This window comes from Lissotriton helveticus, chromosome 5_1 (assembly GCF_964261635.1).
Source record: "Lissotriton helveticus chromosome 5_1, aLisHel1.1, whole genome shotgun sequence".
NCBI classification, from domain to species: domain Eukaryota; kingdom Metazoa; phylum Chordata; class Amphibia; order Caudata; family Salamandridae; genus Lissotriton; species Lissotriton helveticus.
Window position 1 is genome coordinate 1,044,745,601 of NC_136065.1, and position 24,571 is coordinate 1,044,770,171.

At 44.0% G+C, this 24,571-nt stretch overlaps 1 protein-coding gene across 1 annotated transcript in view; it reads left to right on the top strand.

Moving 5' to 3' along the window:
• The window catches only part of MORN4 (MORN repeat containing 4), an 81,516-nt gene that overhangs the window by 50,396 nt on the left and 6,549 nt on the right, over nt 1-24,571 (top strand). Inside the window, exons 2-4 of the mRNA XM_078643574.1 lie at nt 580-668; nt 19,567-19,681; nt 23,920-24,029. Of these exons, the coding sequence (XP_078499700.1) occupies nt 602-668; nt 19,567-19,681; nt 23,920-24,029 (292 nt within the window). The 5' untranslated portion in view covers nt 580-601. The remainder of the gene's footprint in view (nt 1-579; nt 669-19,566; nt 19,682-23,919; nt 24,030-24,571) is intronic.

Below are 24,571 nucleotides of genomic sequence, written 5' to 3' on the forward strand. Positions count from 1 at the left end.
TCCAATGCTGTGAGTGGCATGAAGTCTGTAAATAGATGAAGGAAGGTTTTAGTTTAGTTGGAGAAATGGAGAGGGGGAAACTGAGAAAGGGGTGGCTAGTGTCAAGAGGGCCATGTTAAGTGGGTACAAGGATAAGTTGTTGGAAAAAAACTTGGCTAGTTGCCCAACACAGGGAACAGGATCATTTCAATGGTGGTTTGCCCACTTCCTTCAAAATATCACTCTGGTAGAACTTGTAAAGTGAAAATATCTCTTACAAAGGCATTCTCTTGTAAGTGTTTGACATCGTGACTGTTTGTTTGTTTTTCTTTCCCTTTCAGTCTTTTAGTCGTTTCCCAAGATGTTTTGATCATTAAGCTAAGGGCAATTTGGCCCAAATGGATTTTACAAGCCATGTCCAAAGTCTGACCCATGAAAATACAGAATGACCTTCTCTGATCAAGTGGGTCCAAGACAGTTGCCTTAGTTAAAACCAGGAAAATGTGTTTAAGCCAGACTTAACCACTTGACTTAATTGTGTTACAAAACTGAAGATGTCCTTCACAACATAACATTTATTGACCGCTTTCTCCTTTGCAGGTCCAACCCTCTGCCAGAAAAAATGACCCTCATGAAAGGCTCCTTCACTTACTCCAGTGGCGAGGAGTATCATGGCGAGTGGAAAGAAGGTAAGAGTTAATATGATGGGGTTTATCAAGAGTGGATGGGAATTTGATTCAAAATGGGGAAAAACATGGGAACATGCCTTACTGTTCTTTATGTACTTTTCAGAAATCCACCATCCCCAGAAGTCTGAAAGATCTTGTCCTAGACTCCACAATAGTAGAACTCATTTCTCATTGTAGTGTACTATTACATATATAATCGATGAAATAACTGCATATGGCATATTTCCTTCCTTTACGTTGTTACATAGAGGACCAGGGAAGCCAGTGCTGAAAAAGGAAGCCAGATCTGATTGATTCACAAAACCTTTTTTTAGCTTCAAGACTGACTTAAAGGTCATAACTTATACATGTGCACATTTCCTGTTAATTGCAAAAGCCTAGGTTTCGTATTGTGAGATACATTTGTCTAATAACTTGGTGTGTCTGCGCTTGGGACATGACTCTTACTTAAGTCATTTGGTAAGTTCAATTCCAAATGTAAGCACAATAAAGCGAAGCAGGACTCAACCTCATCCTGCCACACTGACATCAAGGGGAAGTCACAAGGGCGTTAAGATGTAAGTCTCACTCCGTTGAGGTTATCCGTCACTGAGCAGATTCCTCAGATGGCCCTACCATGCCCCCAAGTTTCCGCCGTCGACAACCCCACAGCAGATCGAGGCCATCAAAGAGGCCATGTTAGAAATGTTCAGTGTGCTTTTGGCTCTCTTGGCCGTGCTGTCAGGCCCCATGTAAGTGCAGGGGCCTCCAGTAGGGTTACTGCAGTAGGTGTGTCCCTGCTGCAAACTCTCTCCTTGGGATCTGTTACCGTGCATGTAGTGACTCCAGTGCAGACTTCTGTTCCATCCCCACATTCTATGGTGGTTTCCGCAACACCAGTGCCAGCACCATAGGTACAAGATGATGTCCAGCGCTAACATCCATGTGAGACCCCAAGCTAACATCAACCCAAGCTCGACTAATGTCGCACTATGAAATTACAAAAGCACACCCAGTTGTCATTCAGCCTCTTATCCTGTGCATCAGCTATGTCCCAGCTATCTGAGAGGCTCCATCATAATTTTGACTCTAATCCTGTCCCTGTGCTATAGCTGGGTACACCCCAGAATGTTGATTCTAATGGTGATGATCTCAAAGCGGATAGCTTGCTCCTCATTAAACAGTTGATGCCTAGCTTGATTTACAAATGCGAGTTAGCTTGAAACCTCTCCTGAGACTGAGCTTGACTCGCCACATTGGCCTCCAGTGGAGGCAAGTGCCTCATTTGCAATGGTGGTCTGAAGGGCAGCTGAGATGCCAGAGTAACAGCTGCCATCCTTTTAGACCAAAAACAATGTTTTGGCAGAAACTCTGCAGCCATGGCCAGCAGACTTTGAGCCCTTACTTCCTTTTAATGACATCCTCATAGATACTTGGTCAAACCATGTTCTTGCCCGCCTGTGGACAAGCATGTGGACAAATGTCAAAAACAGGCGCCTCGTGAACCAGAAGTTCTAACCAGGCAGCCCACCCCACTGAGCCATATTGTGCAATCTCAACTAGTAAAGTTAACCCATATTCATTTTTCACCATATCTCTTAATAGAGAATCTGAAAGGATTGACTCATTATACAAACATGTTTTCTTCACCTAGTCTGGCATTCCAATCTATAAATTCATTCTGTCTGAGCACATACACTCATGCCCTCTGGGGCATGGCCACCGAGATCCTCCTGGTAGTCCTGGAAGATCGTACAGCCTCTTTGGCCCAGACGATACATGAAGGGCAGGAAGCCGCCAAATGTTATCTGTGGAAATTTAGATACCAGGGTTTGCCTTGGCAGGCCGATTGATACCAGTGTGATACTTTTGAAAGAATGATTTTTACTCTGTGTTCTGGCGAAGTGTAAGCTTTGCAGATGGACATGTCCTTTGATGTGTCTCACCTCTTCAGTGAGAAGGCGCACACCACTTTGGAATGCTTTCGAGAAATTTGGGGGCTACTCAACAGGGCTAGTGTATAGGCAGAGAACACTTTCCCAACAAGTGCTGCAAATGACAGGCCAATCCTTTTAGAGTCATGGATACGGATCCGACATGCAAGGAGCCAGCCCTCAAGGGGATCATGTTTCCTCCTTTCATGTTACAGCAGCTAACACATTTCTTTAGGTTACGCTCAGCAGAGCACGCCCAACCTGTGGGAAGCAGGATCTGACACTTCGTTCCTGTTTGACACATCCGACAGGTAGGTCTGGCAAATTATTCAGAAAGATTGTCCTACCTTTTTCTTTACTGCAAGTCCAATATCCCTCCAACACCAAGGATGCCATAGAGCGAGTGGCCACTACTTCCTTCTCCAGTGAATGTACATAGGAGCCAAAGGTCTATTTTGGACCTATTGCCCCTGACTGCCCTTTTGCGAAGGACAAATTCAAAATGCTCACATTAGCTCAGATCCTTTCTGCCCTGGACCAGCGAGATTGGACGATGTCCTTGGTATTGCTCAACACGTATTTTAATTAAAAAAAAAAACACGCCCTGCAGCCCCATAGATATCACTTGCGGTTCAAGGCCGCCACCAGCGCCCCTCTGGTGTTAAACAAAAGTGACAACTGTGGTTGCTGTCCATCTTCAAAGATCAGGAGTACCTGTCTTTCCATACTTTGACTGGCTATTGAAGGCGGGCTCACATCGGTCTCAGTCATGGACCTCCTCCAGATGATTGTGGAACTTGCACCACAATGATGGTCTATCATAACCAAGGCAATATTCTACCTGATTCCATCACAGCAGCTTCCTTTCATTGATTGATCCTGGATCTGGTGGAGTTTAAGGTTTTGTTCCCTTTCTTCAAGTCTGGGAAATTCAGGATATTATCCAGATGTTTCAAGCTCGATCCTGGATTGAGGTGAGTGGTGGCTCTCAGGCTTCTTGGCCTCTTAGCCTTGTTTACCCTCCTTGTCATCCACGCCAGGTATGACATGCATGCCTTTCAGTGGAACTTAGCTGCACTTGACCTAGCATCAAGGTCACCATTCTGCAATATCTAGGCCTGCAGTCGTGGTTGACCTATCACAGTCTGTCCTGTGGTGGCAGGCCACTCTGCCTCCCCCCCACATAGAGCAGAAGGTGGTGACAGATGCAACCTTACTGTGTTGGAGGTGGGGGGTGACCTGGGTGAGGAGGAAATCGGAGGCCTTTCCAGTGGAGGGCAAGCCATTCTTCCAGTCCTGAAGCCTTTACTGCCTTCCATAAGAGGGAGACTGATGCAGGTTCTCTCGGAGTACAACACTGCTATGTGGTACTGAAAAAAGCACAGTAGTTTGAGTTCCGGGTCCAATACCAATATGCTTCGTGTTTCTGGAGGTGGCTGGAGTGCCAGGAATTCTTTCTATTCATCAGCAACCTTATAGGGATCCCTGAATCCCAGAGCGAAAGAACTGAGCAAACATAGCCAGGTAGATCCTGAGTGGGTAGAGTCCAGTGTCGACACTTTTGTGTGTTGGAGTTTTCACAAAAACACTTGTTGGGAGACGTATTCCACTGGAATGGAGCCAGGGACTCCTACATGCCTTTCTGCCGCTGCCTTTCCAGTCTGAAGATCAACTGGGCCCAAATTATCCTACTGTCCCTGGATTGGGCTAGGAGAGTGTGGTATCTGGAGCTCCTTGGCATGAGCATCTGTCCTCTGGTTACCACTTTGGGAGGACCTCCTGCCTCAGCATTAGGGCAGGATCATCCACCCAAATCTACACAACTTACACCCCCACATAGGGTGACTGAGCGGCGACAATTTACTGCTTTGGATTTGCTGCCTGAAGTAGTAGATGTCAAACCTGCCCCTAGCTCACCCTCCACAAAATCTATGTGTGCCAGGTCCTGGGATACATTTGTAATCTTGTGTGGTGACCAGAAGTTGACCTTCTTAAAAGCGAAGCTCCTAGATGTAGTTTTGTTTCTTTATACCTCTGAGGCCTTGCAGTAGGCACTGTAAAAGGTTTTTTGTCATTCATTTCCACCTTTCTTTTATTCCCAGACCAACCATCACACACCTGTTTCTTCTAAGCCTTTTATGATGCCACATTGAGACCATAACTTGCCTCCCCCTTGACTCAGGTTTCGTCAGAGGCAACGACGGACAGAGCGGGGACTCCATTTCCTGAGCTTGGTCCAGGTGAGGTGAGGTCCAGTCCCCGGTCAAGCTGGATGATAGCTACATTCTTTGATGCGGAGGATTAGTACTAGCAGGTTTTAACGTCTTTCTGTATGTTCACTTATATCCCCTTTTTTGTATATATGTTTTTCACTATTTTGCAGTCGCAATAGTTAGAGAGCAGAGACCCTGAAGAAAGTGGTGGGATTTGTTTCCCTACTGGCTGAAACCTGTTGGCCCGTCCGCAGTTATTTGTTGAGACTGCTGTTTTGCACTGTTTTTGTTTTTAACTAGGGGTTGAGCCGTTATTCTAATAAAAAGTGTTCTTTCACCTCTTCACCATATTTTATTCACCACTTTTTTGTTTTTGCACTGTTTCTCATATGATCTATCACTTCTGGTCAAAGTGATTGTGGGTTTGATCCATTCCAGCCTAATACCATGGGTATGGTAATGAGTCTCTATGATCAAGAGACAGACCATCCCGTCAGATGGATGACCAAATGAGAAGATTGATCATTACGATATATTGATGGGAATCCATTTAGCTGTATGTGGATCTCACTGGTAATCACTTGTCTTTATGCTCTTCTCTATTGTTGTTTCCTGTCTTTTCTTAGGCTTGAAGGGAACTTGTGTCCTGACTCACTTAGCAAGGAGTCGAAGCCAGTGAGCTAATTAAATAGCTTTTTTGAGACCCCCGGTTCTTCGTGTTATTATACATAACTTGGTCTTGACATTCTCCATGTGTACGAGCCTTTGCATAGGTTCTCGGTGCATCTTCTGACCTTAAAGACTGTCTTCCTCATTGCGATTATGTAATCTTGAGTGAACTACAGACATTCTCAGTGAAATCGTTATATATACCAACTTCTTTTCCTGCCATACTGGTGCTGAGAACTCTGGCGGCCTTCCTACTTAAAGTCATCTCTTTTCATGTTGGGAAATCCATCACTCTACCAGCTTTCTTTTTCCCCTCATACCGCTCAAAAGAGGAGGAGGGGAGGTTCCATCGTTTGTGCCCCAAAAAGGCTGCAAACATTTACATAGATCATACCAAGAATCATCAAGTTCGATTATCAGCTTTTTGTTTTATTTTTACTGATCAAAGAAAGGGAAGCTTGTGCAGTGGAGGATCCTGTCAAGCTAGATAGCTCTCTGCATTTAGATCTGTTATTGGCCAAGAAGAAGTTCCCGGGAGGTCTGAGATTCCATTCCATCAGGACCAAGGCCACAACGACTGCGTTGGTGCAAGGGATGCTTGTGCTTGGTATCTGCCAGGCTGTGACTTGAGTGCTGGTGCATACATTCACAAAGCACTACTGACTTGACAGACCCGTCCTGTGGAAAGGACACTTCACCTGCTCAGTTTTGCAAGATCTTTTGGTCTGAATGCTCTCCACAGACCCTCCACCTTGTGAAGATACTGCTTTGGCATCTACTCTAATGTGAGGAATCTGCGTTTAGAAGTGTCCATTAGAAGTACATGAACATAACTTCGATAACACTCTTTCTGGTAGATACTGTAGTCTCATATTCCTCGCTGCCCTCCCACCTCTCCCTTCTATGGATTGCTCTTTTTTTAAAATCCAACAGTTTTTAGTACTCCGCACACTGTTGCCAACAGTTGTTCATGCTCTGCTTCTAAGGGCACTGAAAGAGAATAGACAAGAAACTAATTTAATCGCTTATATGTGGTCCACTCTTATCACATCCCACGGGCAGTACAGAGTCAGTGCAGAGCCGCACAACAGCACCTGTTAGTGGGTAGGAGCACTGCTACTGTATTCTCCGGATCCAGTCTGGTACTGGAGTCCTAACTATGATGAGGAATCTCTGGTTAGATGCAGTATCCGCCAGAAAGAGCGTTACCAAAGGGAAGTCATTTGTTATTTTGTGAAAACCAATAGTCTCACGTGACTGCTGTCTCAAACGCAGAACAAACACGCATTTGCAATACAATAGGTCTGACACATTTTTTATGTATGTGTTGGTTTTGAAAATAGCTAAATTAATAGCTTTGTCATTTACAATGCCAAAAGTTATAACTTTCGCAAATGTGACACCTATAGCATTTGTAATGCAATATGTGCTGTATTTACGTGACTTAGATGTATTGATATTACAAATAACAATGGCTTTTAATTTTTTTTAATGATTAATACTTAAATAAAAGTTATTGTAATTTATAATGGCAATAGCCTAAACTTTTGTAAATAACTTTTGTGAAGATTATGTTCAGTGTATTTTATTGTGACGAAAATCCAAGAACAGAAGTGAAATATTAACATCTTTTTGTGACATTTGTAAAAAAACTTGGAACATTGAGAGAACATATTTGAATCAGTTGTTGTTGATTGGTTGAACAGATTGATGCTGTGGTGGCGCTGAGTGATGGTGTGGTGGCGACGAGTGATGTTGTGGCATTCAGTGATGCTGTGGTAGCGCATAGTGATGTTGTGGTGCCCCTGAGTGATGCTGTGGTGATGCGATAGATAGAGGGAGGGCGATAGAGTGAGTGCGATAGATTGATAGAGTGAGGGGCAATAGATAGATAGATTGATAGAGTGAGGGGCAATAGATAGATAGAGTGAGGGGCAATAGATAGAGTGAGGGGCAATAGATAGAGTGAGGGCGATAGATAGTGAGGGCGATAGATAGTGAGGGCGATAGATAGTGAGGGCGATAGAGTAATTATGTGGCGTGTAATTATGTGGCACTGAGTGGTATTTGGAGTGTATGTTGCATTGAGTGCAGTGTCATTATGAGGCGTGTAATTATGTGGCACTGAGTGGTATTTGGAGTGTATGTTGCATTGAGTGCAGTGTCATTATGAGGCGTGTAATTATGTGGCACTGAGTGGTATTTGGAGTGTGAATGATAGCTGTGCATAGCTTCTTAATATTAGCGTTCATCAATTGTATATGTATTTGCAAATCGGGTATATCACATTTGCCAATTATGTCATACTGTGTAAATGAATCAACTGTTTATAAATGCATGGATTACGCTTTAAATGTAGATCTGCTTAACATCCACTGGTTTGCGTTTACAGGCAAGTAGATAGATGTACATGTATATGTCATTTAGATATGAATGATTACATTGCATACATATATTTAGATAGCAAAGACTGTATCTCAACTTTGACTCTTATGAAAGCACATTCGCTTTTACATGGGGAATAATATATTGGTGTGAAATCACTCCTTATGATGTCACTTTTATGACATCACTGAGTGTGATGTCATTGTAAACAGCATATGCTAATTACTCCCCTCCAAATTTTGGGGGAATTGCGCTTCAAGGGCATAGCCAGTGTGTCATGGGTGCTGCTGCAAGGAAGAAACCCCCCAGGCTGCTGTTTGAATTATAAAATGCAGCAATAATCAGGGTTCAGTGGGCCTCTCAGGCCTCTGGGCCCTGGTGCCACTGCACCTACTGCACCTACTGCACCTGTGTAAGTTACGCCCCTGTTGTGCAGAGAATGGGGTTGCCTAATTATTTAGACTGCGTCAACATGCTCCCCAGCTGCAACCTGGTTAAGCAAACGGAGGTGCCGGTGAAGGAAATAACCAAACATACTGGGATTACACTTTCCATTGCCCTTCTGACTGACCCAAGGAAAATAGACTCCTCGTGCGTTGAATAACTTGTACCCATTAGATTCTTCTGTGCATCTCTCCAGTGCAGACTGGCCATGGCCCTCATTACAAGTGGTGTTTTGAGATAAATATCACCAGGTCCAACCTGCCAATATTTCTGGGGGAAAATGCTGCTTATGTGCAGTAAGAACCAAAATGTTAATGTTACTCCTCAAGAGCTTGTGATAGGCGATAATTATCGAACTGGATAAAATACTGAGCAACTCGGTGTCGATTGTTATGCCCTCCAATTGCGGAAATCTCGTATGAGGGCCTTTGCAGAGAAAATCAATGGAAACATACACGCTCTCAGCATTCGCTCTTAAAATTGCTGTGAAAATGTGGGTGAATTTAGTAATATGTAGCGTGTGGAATGACTGTACTGTGGTCAGTGTCTGTAACGTGTGATATAAACTGAGAATTTGCATGCTCGGGTGTCTTGGAAAAGAGATTGCGTTTTAGATATATTTTACTTATCTGGGGTTGTCTGGGGTCGATCACAGTAACCGAAGTACCGTCTTCCGGTCCTGCCATGAAGTACAGTACTTCTTCTGCCTGGCTTTCCTGCATGCACTTCTTTACACAGCGGAAGAAAGTGTATAACGCCGCTGCCATCCGTGAAGTTGGTGCGGGGTGTAGTTGTCGAGTTAGCTCTAGATGCTACAAGGGGCAGTTGGCAGAGCTCCTGGGAAGGTACAGTCACAACTCAAGTTTGCTGTCATCAGAGAGGGCAGCAAGGCTTATCTTTAGGTGAGAACAGAGAACGTAAAAACAGCTTGGATGCGCTGAATCAATCAATGCTTGTAGTTTTTTTTTGGTTTTTTTTTTAACCTCAGTGCCCGACCAGCTGATCTTTGCAAATGTAGAAACTTATCACTTGCCAGTTCATGACAACAAGGATGTTGCATCTTGTCTGATGACACAAGACGCAGCTGTGACTGACTGCGCGAGGCCGCGACGAACACCACCTGACAACAGATGAAAAAGATATAAGGCAGAAAGAAAAGTGGAGGAAGGGAGAGACGTCAAAGAAGCTCTTTTATTCAGATACAGAGAAAAATAAGACAAGGGGGAGCAGTATGTATAGTTGTGCTAAGCAGATGTTTTGGGAGTGACAGAAACATTATTTGTTAGCGGTAGGGGTAGAGAGGCAGAAAGACTGAAGTGAGAGCGGGAAACTAAAGCGAGACTAACAAGCTCTCTGCATTGAAGGGCGGGGGAGCGGATTCCTTTGAAGTCTGATGCCGAGGCTCACAAGCTGACAAATGGTGTGCGATGTGCACGTGCCTGGCTCACATGCACTGTAGGCAATCCGCCTTTGGGTGCACTTTTGAAAGCACTTACTTTAATCTCGCCAAAGCATCCCTAACAAGATGGCTTCAGTGAGACCTAAAAATTAGTGAAGCAGATTTATTAACATAGTGGTGTGTGTAACAAACATGATGGGAAATCCACTCTGTGAAAATGATTGATTCTGGAGCAAGATGGGTTAGTAGATATAGCACCCAAGTTTGAAATTTAACATTATTAATGCATTAGCAATTTAAAATCTGAACGCAACAGAGTGCGCTATCATTATTTGGATTCTTACATGATTGCACCATTCTCTTCTCCTGGCTATACCCAAATTCTCCTGAGATTTTATTTTTAATGCATTTCTTCAGTTTTATATAATGCAGATCAGACCTCATGGGTTTCAGACTGCTTCATATAAAAACAGATTATACGTATAACGACATTTAGTTTTTGATTCAATGGATATTTGTGTTGGGTTTTATTTAACTTCTAGGATTTTAAAAAAACTCCTTTTTTTTAATTGATTTTAACAATATAAAACAGTATAGAGCAGTCCCCGTCCGGCATATGCCTCGCTTGAAACATATAATATCACAATTCTGTGTCCTGCCACCAAGTTAACAAACCTATTCAGACCATTCAATGCAGATAGTTCCATCATTTATCACATACCTCATGATATTTCTGCAGGCTGCCCATGACATATATTTATGCTCTTCTGCCTTTGTGAAGTAGTCCAAAATTTTAGAATTGTGTATATAAAAGTAAGCACAAGGAGAAAATCAGTGTATTCAATAACACACAAGTGTAGAAAGTTTGTGCGCTCTACTCCCTGAGATCTAACGTTTAGGCCCCAAATGATCTAACCAGTCAAGATTATGTGGCAGGAGCGTCGTATTCGTAACAAAGTCTTGGGTTCAAATTTTGATTTCCAAAGGTTTATTGTTGCACAGTTCATTCAATATCAGCGATAGAAGTTTTGTTCCAACAATACAAATAGTCCAAAATAAATCCAAAGTAATGCAGTGCAGAAAACTCAAAACAGCCAACGTGTTTCGGCCGGAATGGACATCATCAGGGCTGTTAATGAATATTTAAAGAAAATAATATGTATTAAATATTGTTACATTTAAATCAACAAGCATACATCTAGTTTGCAAACAGTGATAGATGACATCACAGACACTGACACCTGCCTATATACCATTCTGGTAAATACGATGATCGTTGCGATACAACATTGCCATTATTAAAGCTATATATGACCAAGAAGTCAAAACAATATTAAATTGAGAGAGCTTACAATCAGCAGCCATGAAAATAAATGAGCCATTGCAGTAGCCTACCTCAAAGTAACTGTATATAATCAACAAATGCGGAGGCCTGTACTGAGTATTAAGATCCAGTACATTAAGTCCTCCCCGCTTAGATGCAAAATCTGAGACAAGAATAAACAAGAAATAAAGTATGAGACCTAAAGCCAGTTACAGTTATTCAATGTCAGACATGTTACTTTCTCTATCTATATTGGATAAGTCACTGTAGAAAAGTATACACTGTGTTAACTCAGTAAGGACAATTCTTAATTGAGTCATGCCATATCCAGAGTACCCCAGTACAGCAAGCTAGTATAGACCACTGCAAATGGTAGTATCAAAAAACCCCAGGTCTCACCTCAAAGCAACAACATATATTCCTATTCAGGCCTGGATATAGTCACTTGCGTAATCTACCAATTCAAATCTGAAAACAATAAGAGAGTCACTAGTCATATCAATACAGACCCACTCTGGGACTAATGTCACTGTGATAGTATGTTATCGCCCGCCTGGGTCTTTCAGCCTTCAGCAGCAACAAGCATTACTAACTACCCTAACTAATATTGCCTTCTCCCATCATAAGCTTCTTATCCTTGGTGATTTCAATCTCTGGCGCAACGGGACCCTTGACTTGGGTCTCGGGAACCTATTCCAAGCCTGTGAAAGTTTTGGTCTTTCTCAACTTGCCACTAAAGCCACCCACATAGCTGGTCATCTCCTAGATTTGGTCTTCGCGGCCCCCGACCTGGTGGCGATGGGGGAAACCTTACCTAAGGATTGGACTGACCACTCACTCGTGAAATTCTTTATTCACACGCATAGCGGTCCTCACAAAGCTCCCGTGTTGTCTAGGGAAATTAAGTGCAGAGATTGGAGGGCTCTCATGCGTCTGCACCTTACCGGTGAGGTGTTCCATTTGGAACAGCTCTTCAATGAGAAGTTGAACATAGACGAAAATTACACCTCTCTCTGTACTAGTATTACAACGGTCCTCGATGCCCATGCCCCTTTAAAAACACGTAGCTGTAAGGGCAAAGACTCTGCCCCCTGGTACAATGACGAACTAAAAAACCTAAAACAGGGGTGCAAACAAGCTGAGAGAAGGTGGAGACGCGATTATAATAACACCTCAAAAGAGCTGTGGAAAACTAAGGTCTTTACTTATAAGAATCTGATTAAAAAATCCAAAGCTGAATACTATTCCTCGCTGATCTGCAATACCACCAACAACTCCAGGAGTATTTTTAATATACTTAACAGTGTCACCAACCCGGAGTGTTCCAAGAATGCGATTGTCCCGTCCCAAGACCTTTGTGACAACCTTGCCGCATTTTTTTAAGGAAAAAATCGAACTCATCCTTAAAGACTTGGACATGCCTCCGGAGCTCGTCCCCTCTCCTGTCCGGAGTCCTGTTTTTCCAGTGGACCGATTGGCTGGCCTTGCCTACGATGGAAACGCTATTCGAGTTCCCTCCACTTACCTATGAGGCTTTCATTGAGTTAGCTAGAGGGATCGTCTCCGGCTCTCCTATGGATCCTGTGCCTCCCAAAATTTGGAAGAAATTTGAGGATGAACTATTCCCCCCTTTTCACCAAATCTGTAACCAATCCCTGGTGACCGGTACTGTCCCAGCTCATTGGAAACTGGCGTTAGTTTCTCCTCTGTTAAAAAAGCCCTCCTTAGACCCTGACTGCTCTAAGAACTATAGGCCTATCTCCCTGCTGCCTTTTCCCGCCAAGATAGTTGAGCGTTTGGTCCGCAACACTCTCTCCAACCATCTAGAACGTCATCTATTACTAGATGGGGACCAATTCGGTTTTCGGCCCGCCCATGGGACCGAAACAGCCCTCATTACCGCTATGGATGAGCTTCAAAGGCGTGCAGACAGAAGACAGGCAGCGTTTCTGATCCTGCTCGACATGTCTGCCGCCTTTGACACGGTGAACCATAAGATTCTAATGCGGCGGCTGTGGGAGGCGGGAGTGAGAGACACCGCGCTGCAATGGTTTCATTCATTTCTGCAGGATAGGCAGCAGGCAGTATCTATGCCACCTTTCCAGTCAGCCTTTTCCCTGGTAACACACGGAGTCCCTCAGGGCTCGGCAATCAGCCCAATTCTTTTTAATATATACCTCAGACCTCTGATTTCTCTCATCAAAAGCTTCGGCATCAGGATTGTAAACTACGCCGACGACACGCAGATGATCCTCTCCCTGGAAGGCGAGGACTCAACTTCCGTGGAGGCTCTACACAACTGTCTGCGTGACACGTCTAGGTGGCTGAAGGATAACTCCCTTCAGTTCAACGCAGGGAAGACGGAGGTGCTCTTCAGGGCAGGTACTAGGATTCCCCAACCATTTCCAATCAATTTTTGGCCCCCGGAAACTCGGTCCAATGTACGGCCGGTAGACTCAGTTCGCAACCTAGGGGTCATGTTGGATCAGAGGCTTAGCATGAAGACGCATGTTCAAAGAACGTCTGCCTGTTGCTTTGCCATCCTTCGCTCCCTAAGGAAAGTTTTGCCCCTCTTACCTACCTATGCCCGCGCCCAAGTGGTCAGATGTACTATCCTTAGCAGGTTGGACTATTGTAATGCCCTCCTGCTCGGGTCCCCTGAGTTCCTGCTGGACAGGCTCCAGAGGGTCCAATCAGCTGCTGCTAAACTGGCTCTGGGGTTGCCGAGAATCTCTCATGGAGCGTCCGCATTGGTAAAACTGCACTGGCTTCCCATAAGGCAGAGGATTCAATTTAAGGCCCTCTGTATAGTCTTTAAAGCTCTCCATGGATCTGGCCCTGTTCCCCTGCAATCTGAATTTGCCTGGTACACCCCAACCAGACCGCTTCGATCCTCTGACGCCAAACTGGTAGTTGTACCTAGATTCAGGAAGGTCAGAGCCGGTGGCAGATCCTTCGAAGTGACTGCCGCCAGATTATGGAATACTCTCCCTATCGAGATTAGGCACATCAATGAACTCCTCCCGTTCAGAAGGAAGATTAAAACTTGGCTATTCCCTTGTTAGCCCGCTCTCACTCCTGTCTCTTCTGATCTTTCAGCGCCAGGATGCCTGCAACGGTGACAGCCGCGCTTTACAAATGTCTAAAATAACAAATAATATGAACTAATACATCCAACTGTGGCCAAATCACCAACCCCCATCTGACAATCCATGAGGGCTGTAAGGCTTACCTCAAACTTAAAGTATCCAGTATCATTCCCCAGGGAGTTTTTAAGACAAACCATTTTCCTCCATCTGCAAATAAGAGAAATCCATCAATTCATCAAAATACCAAAAACCTGTGGATTACTGCTGTCTAAAAAGATGTCCCCCGTATTTACCTGGGCCAGAGCAACCGTTCCTCCACACGAGATCCAGGCCGGCGACACTGGGTATGTGATCATCCACTGCGCACCGGCCTGGAGCTCGCTGGTTCCTTAAGAAGATTACACAAACCAATCAGCAGATTTGCGTATTCCCGCCTTATCGCAATATCCATTGTGTTCAACTAGGTCTGCATGTATTTTCCACCAATCAAAAGAGTGAAAGTAAAAATGGCCACGAGTCTCCAATGAGGAATGATTCACGTGTATTTCCTGTCACTCAACAGCCAATCACCGTACTCGTGTATAAAGAAAACGTGGTTCCCTCTCTGGTCCTCTACGTTGCTAGTCCAAAATGTTGATCTAATTCTTTAATAGATGGTACTTTGTCCAACCTCCAGTGGCAGTCATTATCCCGTTTAGCTATAAACAGTGCCAATGCCACATTGCATGGCTCCACTGCCTCCCGTTCATCCATAGGGCCCAGGAACGCTATCTTTGTGACATGCTTAACGGGTCCACCTATAATCTGTGTATAGTCTATCGCATATGCAAGACCATTATTCTTGCATAATTGGGCAGTCCATATGCTATGATAGAAGGTGTCTAATTACACTTCTTATCATAATCAGTAGGGTTTTATACCGGTTTTCATTCTGCTCAGTTGGGGTGGGCTGTTGCATACCTGCTGTAAGTATCTTAGTTGAATGAGTCGCAGTCGTGTGCACACTGCAAGGATTCTAGGGCCCATTGTTGCCTCAACCCAATTGGCATCATCCAATGGGCCTACATCCTGTGTCCATCTGTCTCGTAATTGCAGAAGAGGGCCTTGGGTGTTATTGAATGGTGCACGATAGAAGTTGGAGATACCTTTGGTGTCCAGTTGTGTAAGTGTTAATCTGGATTCCATCGTGTTACACTGTGGGAACGCTTTGAGGTTTAGTGAGTGTGCTTTTAGGGCATGATGTAGATTTAAATAATATGTGTGTGTGTCTGTCTGTGTCATAGATTCTGTCAGGAAAGCAAAAGAGTGGATCCATCCTAGACATCCCCCTTATTTGGATATCCTGATGAGTTCCCATGGTCAAAAGCTCATTAGATTGACTATGTGTTTAAGCCAAAAATCACACCGTAGTCGAGTCCCAGCAGTCTGTATCCACTCCAGTGCAATCCTGCTAAGGTCAGAATGCCAAATAGGTATTTCCACTTTGGTGGCAGGGGGAAGATCTTGGGGTATAGTCAGGTTGTATAACAGTTTTAGCACACCATGTGCATCTATACACTCCAATTCGGAGTGGGCACATTGGCTATTTGCAGACATTGATGTCCTGTCATTGATAGGCACCATTTGGCAGGGCAATAATAAAGCCTAATGTCTGCCAGTTCAAGCAGCGATTTGAAAGGGTTTGTGTTCTATCATAGGGAATGTGTTTTTTAACGCATATTATAGGTGAGGAAGGGAGTTTATCTTAAACAGTGCTTCCCTTCGGTAATGTTCAGGGGGAGCGGAGGCAGAGTCCATGCTTCACTGGATCCTAATGAACAAGGGTTCTCTGTTTAGCTCCTAGGCCCTCCGCTTGATCAACACGTCTAAATATGTAACATGGTCGATGTCTAATTGTAAGTTTGCTATTGTCCCTAGTTCACTATTATTGCACTTCCCTAGTACATATTCAGACTAGCATATAGGGATTTAAACCACATAAAATACTAGATCAGGGTGATGAACGGAGACCTTTGTTGCAAGACGATTCTGAATGAACGAGGGAGTCTAGGTATATAGTTTGCAACTAAAAATACAGAAAATGTCAACCTTTTATTGCTTAGCCCAACGGGGCCATCTCCCATGTTGTGGGCAGCTGTGGGGCAACAGGATTTCTTGTTATTGGTGCTCTAATTTGTCTAGTACCCCGGACATGCTCATTGGTCCTGGTTAGCAGACCTCAAGCCATTTACAACACCCAGGAGCCAACTCCAGGTAGCAGTGGTGCTTTCCCCATGCTCCAATATGTCAAACAAGGTGATCAAATATTTCTTTTCAGAACAGTCTTAGTAGATAGAAGCAAACTCAAATTCCATTGAACAAATGTACAGATATTATCTCCATAAAAAACCGAACTTGAGCTGTGTGGTTTACTAAAACAAATAAATTAGCATGCTGTTATAGTTTATGTAATACTATAAATGTAGTGACAAACATAAATGCTCAGACAAACATTATGTACAAACTAGGTATATTTTGATCTAAAATGTGATGAAAGGGGTATCCGATCTATACAGCTCTGTCTTCTTGCATTTATTCAATCCAAAAGGGGATGATGGACGGAGCTTTTGAGCAAATCAAACACTCACCCCCAGTCGACTGATCTGGGTTTAATCCATCATCATTCTTTAGCTCACTCCACCACCCCAGTTCAGACATGGCCATATGCAAATCAGTCTGACCCTGTGCCTCATGGGAACAGTCCCGCCCGAATTGCCAAGCCATGTCTTCCCTGGACCGGAAACGAGCATCCTGGGACCGGTTTCTGGCTAATCAGCCGTCATCAGCCAGGCTAGCTTGAATCCAGTGGCAAAGTGAGCAAGGGACCCACGTCTGGGCATACCCTGCCAATTTAGGGCAAACAAAGCGATACAAAAGGGGATGATGGAGCACACAAACAATGGATTTAGGCCCAGATCTCTGTACTGGGGTGAATGTATGACATTGTTCTGCATTCTGTCCATCAACTGTTGTTTTTGCATTTGTCACCCGAGTGAGACGGGTATGCTCAGACGTGAGTCACGTGCTCTCCATGCCACTGTAATCAAGCTATCCTGGCTGAAGGGGGCTGAAAGCCTGAAACTGGTCCTAGGATGCTTGTTTCCAGTCCAGGGAGGACCTGGCTTGGCAGTTCGGGCTCGACTGTTCCCCTGGGGCACAGGGTCAAGACTGATTTGCATATGGCTGGGTTCAAACTGGAATGGCATGGTGAGCAAAATAACTATGGATTTAGGCCCAGATCTCTGTACTGGGGTGAATGTATGACATTGTTCTGCATTCTGTCCATCAACTGTTTTGTCCTTGCATTTATTAGGCCGTTATAAACATTGGGCAGCACAATTCTGTCTATTTATCAGATGAGGCCTCTCCCAATATCTCTTTATCTCCATTGCTGTTTCCTCTGAGAGGACTGTAGGATTCATTCCGGTCATAAAGGTGATACTTGTAGGTGAGTCCTGAGATTCTGATTTTTGTACGGGTGTGATGCTCTTCAAGATCGTAAACTCTCAGTAGGTCACATAGAATGAAGGGGAACATTCTTAGCCTCCCATGGCATGGGAGCATTGGTTGTCGCAGATCTTATAGGTAATCCGAGACCATCGCAGCTATGCTGGTTCAGTTGAGAAACAAGCAATAGCCATACAAAAAGGTTACAGCACATATGCATTATTTTGTATGCCCTACTTAAGGATGCTATTACATATTTTGCAATTCCCAGTCTCACATGTTGCATATGAATTATTTGACTTAATCTTGCTTCTAAAGGTGACACCTTGCAAAGGGGGTTTGCCAAGCATAACCTAAATTAACACAAATGAGACTAGCTTATTTTCAACCGTTCCAGTTATTGAAAGGTATTTGTTATGATGAATGCATGCATGACCTACTGAGAGCCTTACGCATCAAAAAGCGCAATTCTTCTAGTGTTGGGTTAATCCCTTTTGAACATTTGGCTCAATGTGAGCTCAAATTCAAATCTCTTTATCAGTAAAGACATCACCTTTGATGACCACTGAACTCAAATGTCCATCTACCGGAGAAATATACAGCCCTTTCAATGGATTAGTTGGAGTTCACCGTTCAGCACTGCGCTCACAACACTGCTCACTTGGGCTTTGGTCTGCACTTATATGGTTCTCTTCATGCTTCTCTGACCACTTCTCGGACTCCTGCTGCTTTTTGATTTCCACTCCTCCTGTCTGTTGATGTCTCCCAAGGTTCAATATTGGGACCTAGTCTCCCCTCCCTGTACATGAATCCCTCTAGGTCAGCGTTTCTTTACTTGTGGTACGGGGACAACTGGGGATCCGCAACACACACACTGGGGGTTCGATGCTGCTTAGAAAATGACTTCATATTAACAGATTATTGAAATGTGTATGTATATAGAAGTAAGTCTCCATTGAATTTTGAAAAGCTCTAACCCTCCCACTAAAATTAAAATGTAAAATATTTTTATATTTGTGAATCAAATTAAATATTTAATCATTTGTGTACTTGTTTGATGAATGCTTGTTTCTATATTTGTGTGTATTGTTTTCCCATTTAAATAATTGAAATTGCTTTGGTCGAGGTCCCCGGATTCCAAAAATGACTCCGTAGGGGTCCCTGGGTTCGAATGATGATTCATTGGGAAGTAGTCCCTGGATTCCAATGATGAGTCAATGGGGGTCCCTCGTTCAGCTTCAAACATCCGCCTGGATGGTTTACCACAAAAAATCACGCTCTAAGCTGCTTACACTAGTACTAAATACAGGAATACTCCAAAATACCTTGCACATAGCCTTTCCTTCCACAGACTTGTAAACAATGTCCCACTGTCCATCACAAAGTACTAATTGCACTGCATCGCTTTCAATTTAAGACTCCTGCCTCCTTCCTACTTCACACTAGATTTCACTTCAAGATGAGGTCGAAGTTATCGCCTCTCCCCATTCCTTCTAGGAGACCCTAAATACTCACTGTTGGTCTTCTGCCTTCCTACTCAAAGTCTTCAGGACGTTTGCTCTCCATGGCTGTTCACCCTCGATTCAGGGTTCTTTTGAAACGTTAGACTGGTAGAATGTATTTGGGGGTCTGCTTTCATTGGGCACTCTTGTTGCCAAAGGGAGAATGCTATTTATACACATATGTACAGTTTTTCATTTCTTAGAATATATAGTATTTGGTAGGGAAATCAATTCAAGGCCTGGAATCAGGAAGGGAGAAGTAATGAAGATTGCAGGTAAGTAATCTAGGCAGTAGGTACAGTTTGAAAAGTGACTGGTGTCTGAAACAGTTAAAAGGGACATCTTACTATGGAAAAGGGGCATGTTTTCTGACATAGAGGACTAAACATTATATCTGTATCAAAAACTGAGTACTTTGTTTGACCAACCTGCTCTTTATGGCATTCGTCCTTTTATTTTTTTTCTTCCTTGTAGGCCGTAGACATGGCCTGGGTCAACTGATATTTACGGATGGTACAATATACTGTGGTCAGTTTGAAAATGGTCTATTCCACGGCTATGGAGTGCTGGCGTTTCAAGACGGTTCAAGGTTAGTACAAGAAATTCCCTTAAGTACAAGTACACAACTCTAGCGTTAATTTGAGAGAAAGATATTGACTAAAAAAGAAAATCTTTAAACACATGAAGATAAAAAATGTGTTTGGATGTCTTTCCAGTTATCACAATATATAATGTGATGTTGTCATATGATATCCCAGAAAGTAAAATGTGCACACCCTATAGCAACAGCGAAAAATAGATTTGGGTACCTCTAAAATACCTCACCCCGTCGTCCTAAAAAGAAGGAACCTCAATTTTAATGATTGTTTGAAATCATTTCTCAAAACAGGTCACTATTGAATTGCCATGTTTAAAAATATGGCCTGAGCAGTCCTTAGAGCTGTTGGGCTCAAACTCCTAGTATGAAGATAGCATTTTATATTTTGTAACCTCGGTTGCTCTGTGGCAGGCAGGTGCATGTGCATGAAAGCATAGTACCTACAATTCGTTATTCTGAAACGTTGCAAATGGAGGTAAATCAAAGTTGGTTAGCATCTCAGTTGCTAAGTAGTTTGAACCTCAACACACTTCATGTTTTTAACCATTGGTTGTTCCATTTATAGTCACTTCTTTTGGACGTCCGTAGTGTTTTCAGGCCATTTTCAGTATGTTTGGTTTGCCCTTTACGCCACAGCTTGTTTTGGGGTCCATGCTGAAAAACTGTTTTTGGTTTACCAACTAGTGGTGGTACCTGACTGTACTACACGATCGAGCACTACCAGCATCTGGAGCATTCTTTTAATCAGCTGCCAAATCCTTTGTTAATATGGAGTAGCTGCCAGTTTTACGAATGAATAAGGGGCTGTAGCCTTAGCTGGAAATTCTGGGGGGTGTGTGTGATTGTTATCCTTTTTTCTCTTGCTCTTTTTCTTTCTCTCACACCTTTTCTGCTTCTCCCTTGTTTGCCTTCTCTCTCTTTCGTTGGGTGAAGAATATGTTTCCTCTTTCCAGTTTGAACGCTCATTCTCTTCTGATCAAACGCAAAAACATAATTGTACCCCATTGTCCTGCCTTTTCAGGAGTTCTCGAAAATTGTATGCATCTGGCTTAACTAGCAACTAGGAGCTTTAGCGGCTTAGCCGTTGTCCAGTAACTTGTATTTTCCTTCATAGATTAAGATGAAGGTGTAAATTGGCATCCCCAAATGGCAAGGACATTACCCTCCTTATAAGTCCCTAGTACATGGTACTAGTGGTACCCTGAGTATGGGTGGTAAAGGGTTCCCCAGAGCTTTCACCACTGTTCGTTCCACCCTGAGTAACCCAATTTAACTACAGACAGCAGGCCTGCATTGCATATTGCAGAAATAATGTACACTGCTCCAATTTGACTTTGCCCTCACCATGTGCGGTTAAGTCAATGCACTGGATTTAGTATATGTCAGTCACCCCTAAGGAAGGCCCCCTAAAGCCCATAAGGCTGTGTGCATTGTTATAAAGGTGTGGGCATGTAAGTGCTAGTTTATATGTTTCTGTAGTGGCCTTTAACATTAAAGGACATAAGTGATAGACGGTCAATAGATTAACATGGGCTGGCACTTGGTCAAATCAGAGGTTGTCCGCTCCATTATAGTAGCGCCTATATATGTTGTATTTGGTATCAAACAATGTGCCCTCTCACCTCTGACATGACTCTCTTGTTGAGGGCGATATGGCATGCACCCAGGTGGCTACCTTAGAGGTCGCCCACCTGATTGCCCCAGTTTCTCCGTGCTGTGGCTGGCAGCCTGTGCTTGCTGCTGCCAAGACAGGATTCTGACCTCCTGCCAGGTTATGTGATCATTCGCAGGAGTCCGGAACAAAGGCCTTGGCAGGGAGGAGGTTACACCTCCTCCCTCCCAGGAAGGCTAGTGAAGTGGCACATCAAAGCGGTGAGCTGCAAAGGCGGCAGTGCCTCTGTTATGCATCAGGGCTGCCTCCCAGAGGAAGAAGCAGCCCTCCCTATGCCCCAGGGACATTTTCACTCGAGCAGGTGGGAAATTAGTTAGGCAGGAGGTGTACACCCCCAGAAGACTAGCCACACCTCTAGGAGGAGTTGCCTGGTCTGTAAAGCTAAGGAAGGCATCTGCCATTTTTAAAAGAGGTAGAAATAATGGGTTCTGGGTAAAAAAGAAGACCTACACTCCAGAATGTGGTCACCTCTGGGGCGGATTAGCCGCTGGGGCAAGAAGCCCATTGGCCACTTGCACCCACACTCCTAACGCCCCTAAATCTAGTCTTTAAAGGCTATCCATGACACCAGAACTTCAGTTCTGAACAGCCTACATCGAAGAGGACAAAGAAGAGACCTCTGTCTGAGACAACCGGACTTGCAGAAACCAAAACAGGGATACTCTGCACATGTAGCAACACTCCTGGAACTACCTGCGCGAGACTAGCCCTAGGCTAACTCTCGGTTCCCAGAGGGCCCCTTGTGAGAGCCAGGAAGCACCCTCATGCTCCCCTAAACTAGTTGCACTGGTTTCCTGCAAATTACAGGTAAAACAATGCTCCAGACCTGAAGAATGGCTGGCCATCTGGCCCTCCGAGGGATTGCACAGATGCAGATGGTCCAGTGGATTGTGGGAACCGTAGTCCTGCCTTTCACGAAGTTACAAGCAGCTTCTGTGTTACCTGGGACCACCGGATATCGAAGTAGCTTTTTCCAAAATTTACCGCTGCCAGGTTTGTTGGTCAACAGTCCATCAACCGACCTCTTCACTCGGCGCTGCACCTAGGGGGAACTTCATCCAACCTTTGACTGACTTCAGCAACCACCCTATTGTTTTTGGATCTTGTTCCCTGCAGCACTGTGTAAGTGGTAAAAAGCAGCTCGCCCGCGGCTCCCGTTCAGCCTCAGCCTCCGGGACAGCCAGGACAAGTACATCTGCGCTCCACGGACCAGGTAAAATTGTACGGACGGTCGTGGCATGATCTTGGGACCCGCACCATCTTTACCCTACTTGGGATCAACGCAGCTCAACCTGCAAGTGACCGATTGTCACTACTACTTTTTCCCATTATCCGCAATGCAAACGTTCTGTTGTAGTGAATTGCTGTGATGTACTTTTTCTTCTAAAATCCATAACTCTGGTTATATGTATCTGATCACATTAGTTTTGGTGTCTAAATTAAGATAAAAATACACTTTAGTTTTATAAATTAGCGTTGGATTTCTCTTGAATCATGACAATTACTTATCATCCATATTGGTACTCTGAAATGCTTAAAACATGTTCCTTTAGTAAAGCCTGACTTGTCTTTTCCACACTACCAGGACTGAGCTAAATAATTATTATTGTGAATCCAAGGACCATCTTTGGGGTCTGTGAGAGTATTGCATGGTGAAGCCTAACAAGCATCACCCCATAATACTCCACCTTCCCACAACTGTGATGTAATAATACTCTGTATCGAGCAATGCGATGTGGTTTTAATCTGCTGGTGGACAAAGAAAACTGGAAGTGGAACCACTTTATTGTCAAGCACACTGTCCCCTGCAAGGTAGACTAGTTTTCTTGTACAGACATACCCACACAGACCGTGTCTCTCTGTCTCTCTCGCCCTCTCTCGCCCTCGCCCTCTCTCGCCCTCGCCCTCTCTCGCCCTCTCTCTTTCTCTCTTTCTCTCTCTCTCTCTTTTTCTCTCTCTCTCTCTTTCTCGCTCGCGCTCTCGCGCTCTCTCTCTCTTTCTCTCTCGCTCTCTTTCTCTCTCGCTTTTTTTCTCTCTCGCTTTCTTTCTCTCTCTCTCTCTCTCGCTCTCTTTCTCTCTCGCTTTCTTTCTCTCTCGCTTTCTTTCTCTCTCTCTCCAACCCTTCATTTATGGGGACTGCAAAGACTTGAAGGCTAGTGTGCCGCACACACACACTAGGGCAGAGAAAACAGGCTCCACTCCGAAACTTAAAATTGTCAGTCAACAATAACAAATCCTTTCCTAGCCTCATACAGTAGCCACCCTCGACTTCTAGTGGGGGCACGCCTTGTAATGTACTGGCGACCGTCAACAAAAATCACAGTGTGCTTCCAATCTGTTAACAGATGTTTGAGCCCTCAAGTGATATTAGCAAGGCAAGCTAGAAAGCGATGCAGGGTGGCACAATTTTCCAGGCCACGCGAGCACTTTTATCCTGTAGTGTCTACAATACGTCACACCATATATGAGTATTTTATTACGTCACATCATTATGTGTTTTGTCTTGTGTTGTGTTCTCATTCAAAGATATCCTGTTGTTTACTTATGTCATCCCCAGATACGAAGGAGAGTTTGTACAGGGAAAGTTCCAGGGGACTGGAGTCTTCACCCGTTTTGACAACATGAAGTATGAAGGAGAGTTCAAGAGCGGTCGGGTGGAAGGATATGGTACAACTTGTTCTTTTCTTACATTGGTGACAGGGCGTAGCAATAAAGCCAACAAAGCTCAGTTTGTCTTGGAACAATTTATCTATCCCATATATCTTCTAAATCCAATGCACTAGTTTACAAACGATGGATCGAACTATATATACATTAGATGTGCATTTTGGTGTAGTCCGTGTTGGTTGATTGTTTGGCATTATAGTTTTAGGCACATACATTTCTGCCACAACACATCTGCTCGTAACGTACGTGATGTGTTTAGAAAACATTTGTAAGGCACAAAGCTTGTCTACTTTGAGAAGCTTTTCTGGCCAAATGTAAATTTTGACTCCAAGCAAGAGTATGCAAATGCAAGAAGTCATGAGGACAAATTAGCTATGGAAAGAAAAACGCACTGAAACCAGACGATCAGAAGTGCAGCTAGTTTTCAAAGAATGAAAAATCCTAGGCTAGTCAATTGAATGGATGTAGATTGTATTGTATTGCATTTATATAACGCTTCCTACCCCTGACGAGGCGTCAAAGCGCTTTTTCGGCGAGTAGCA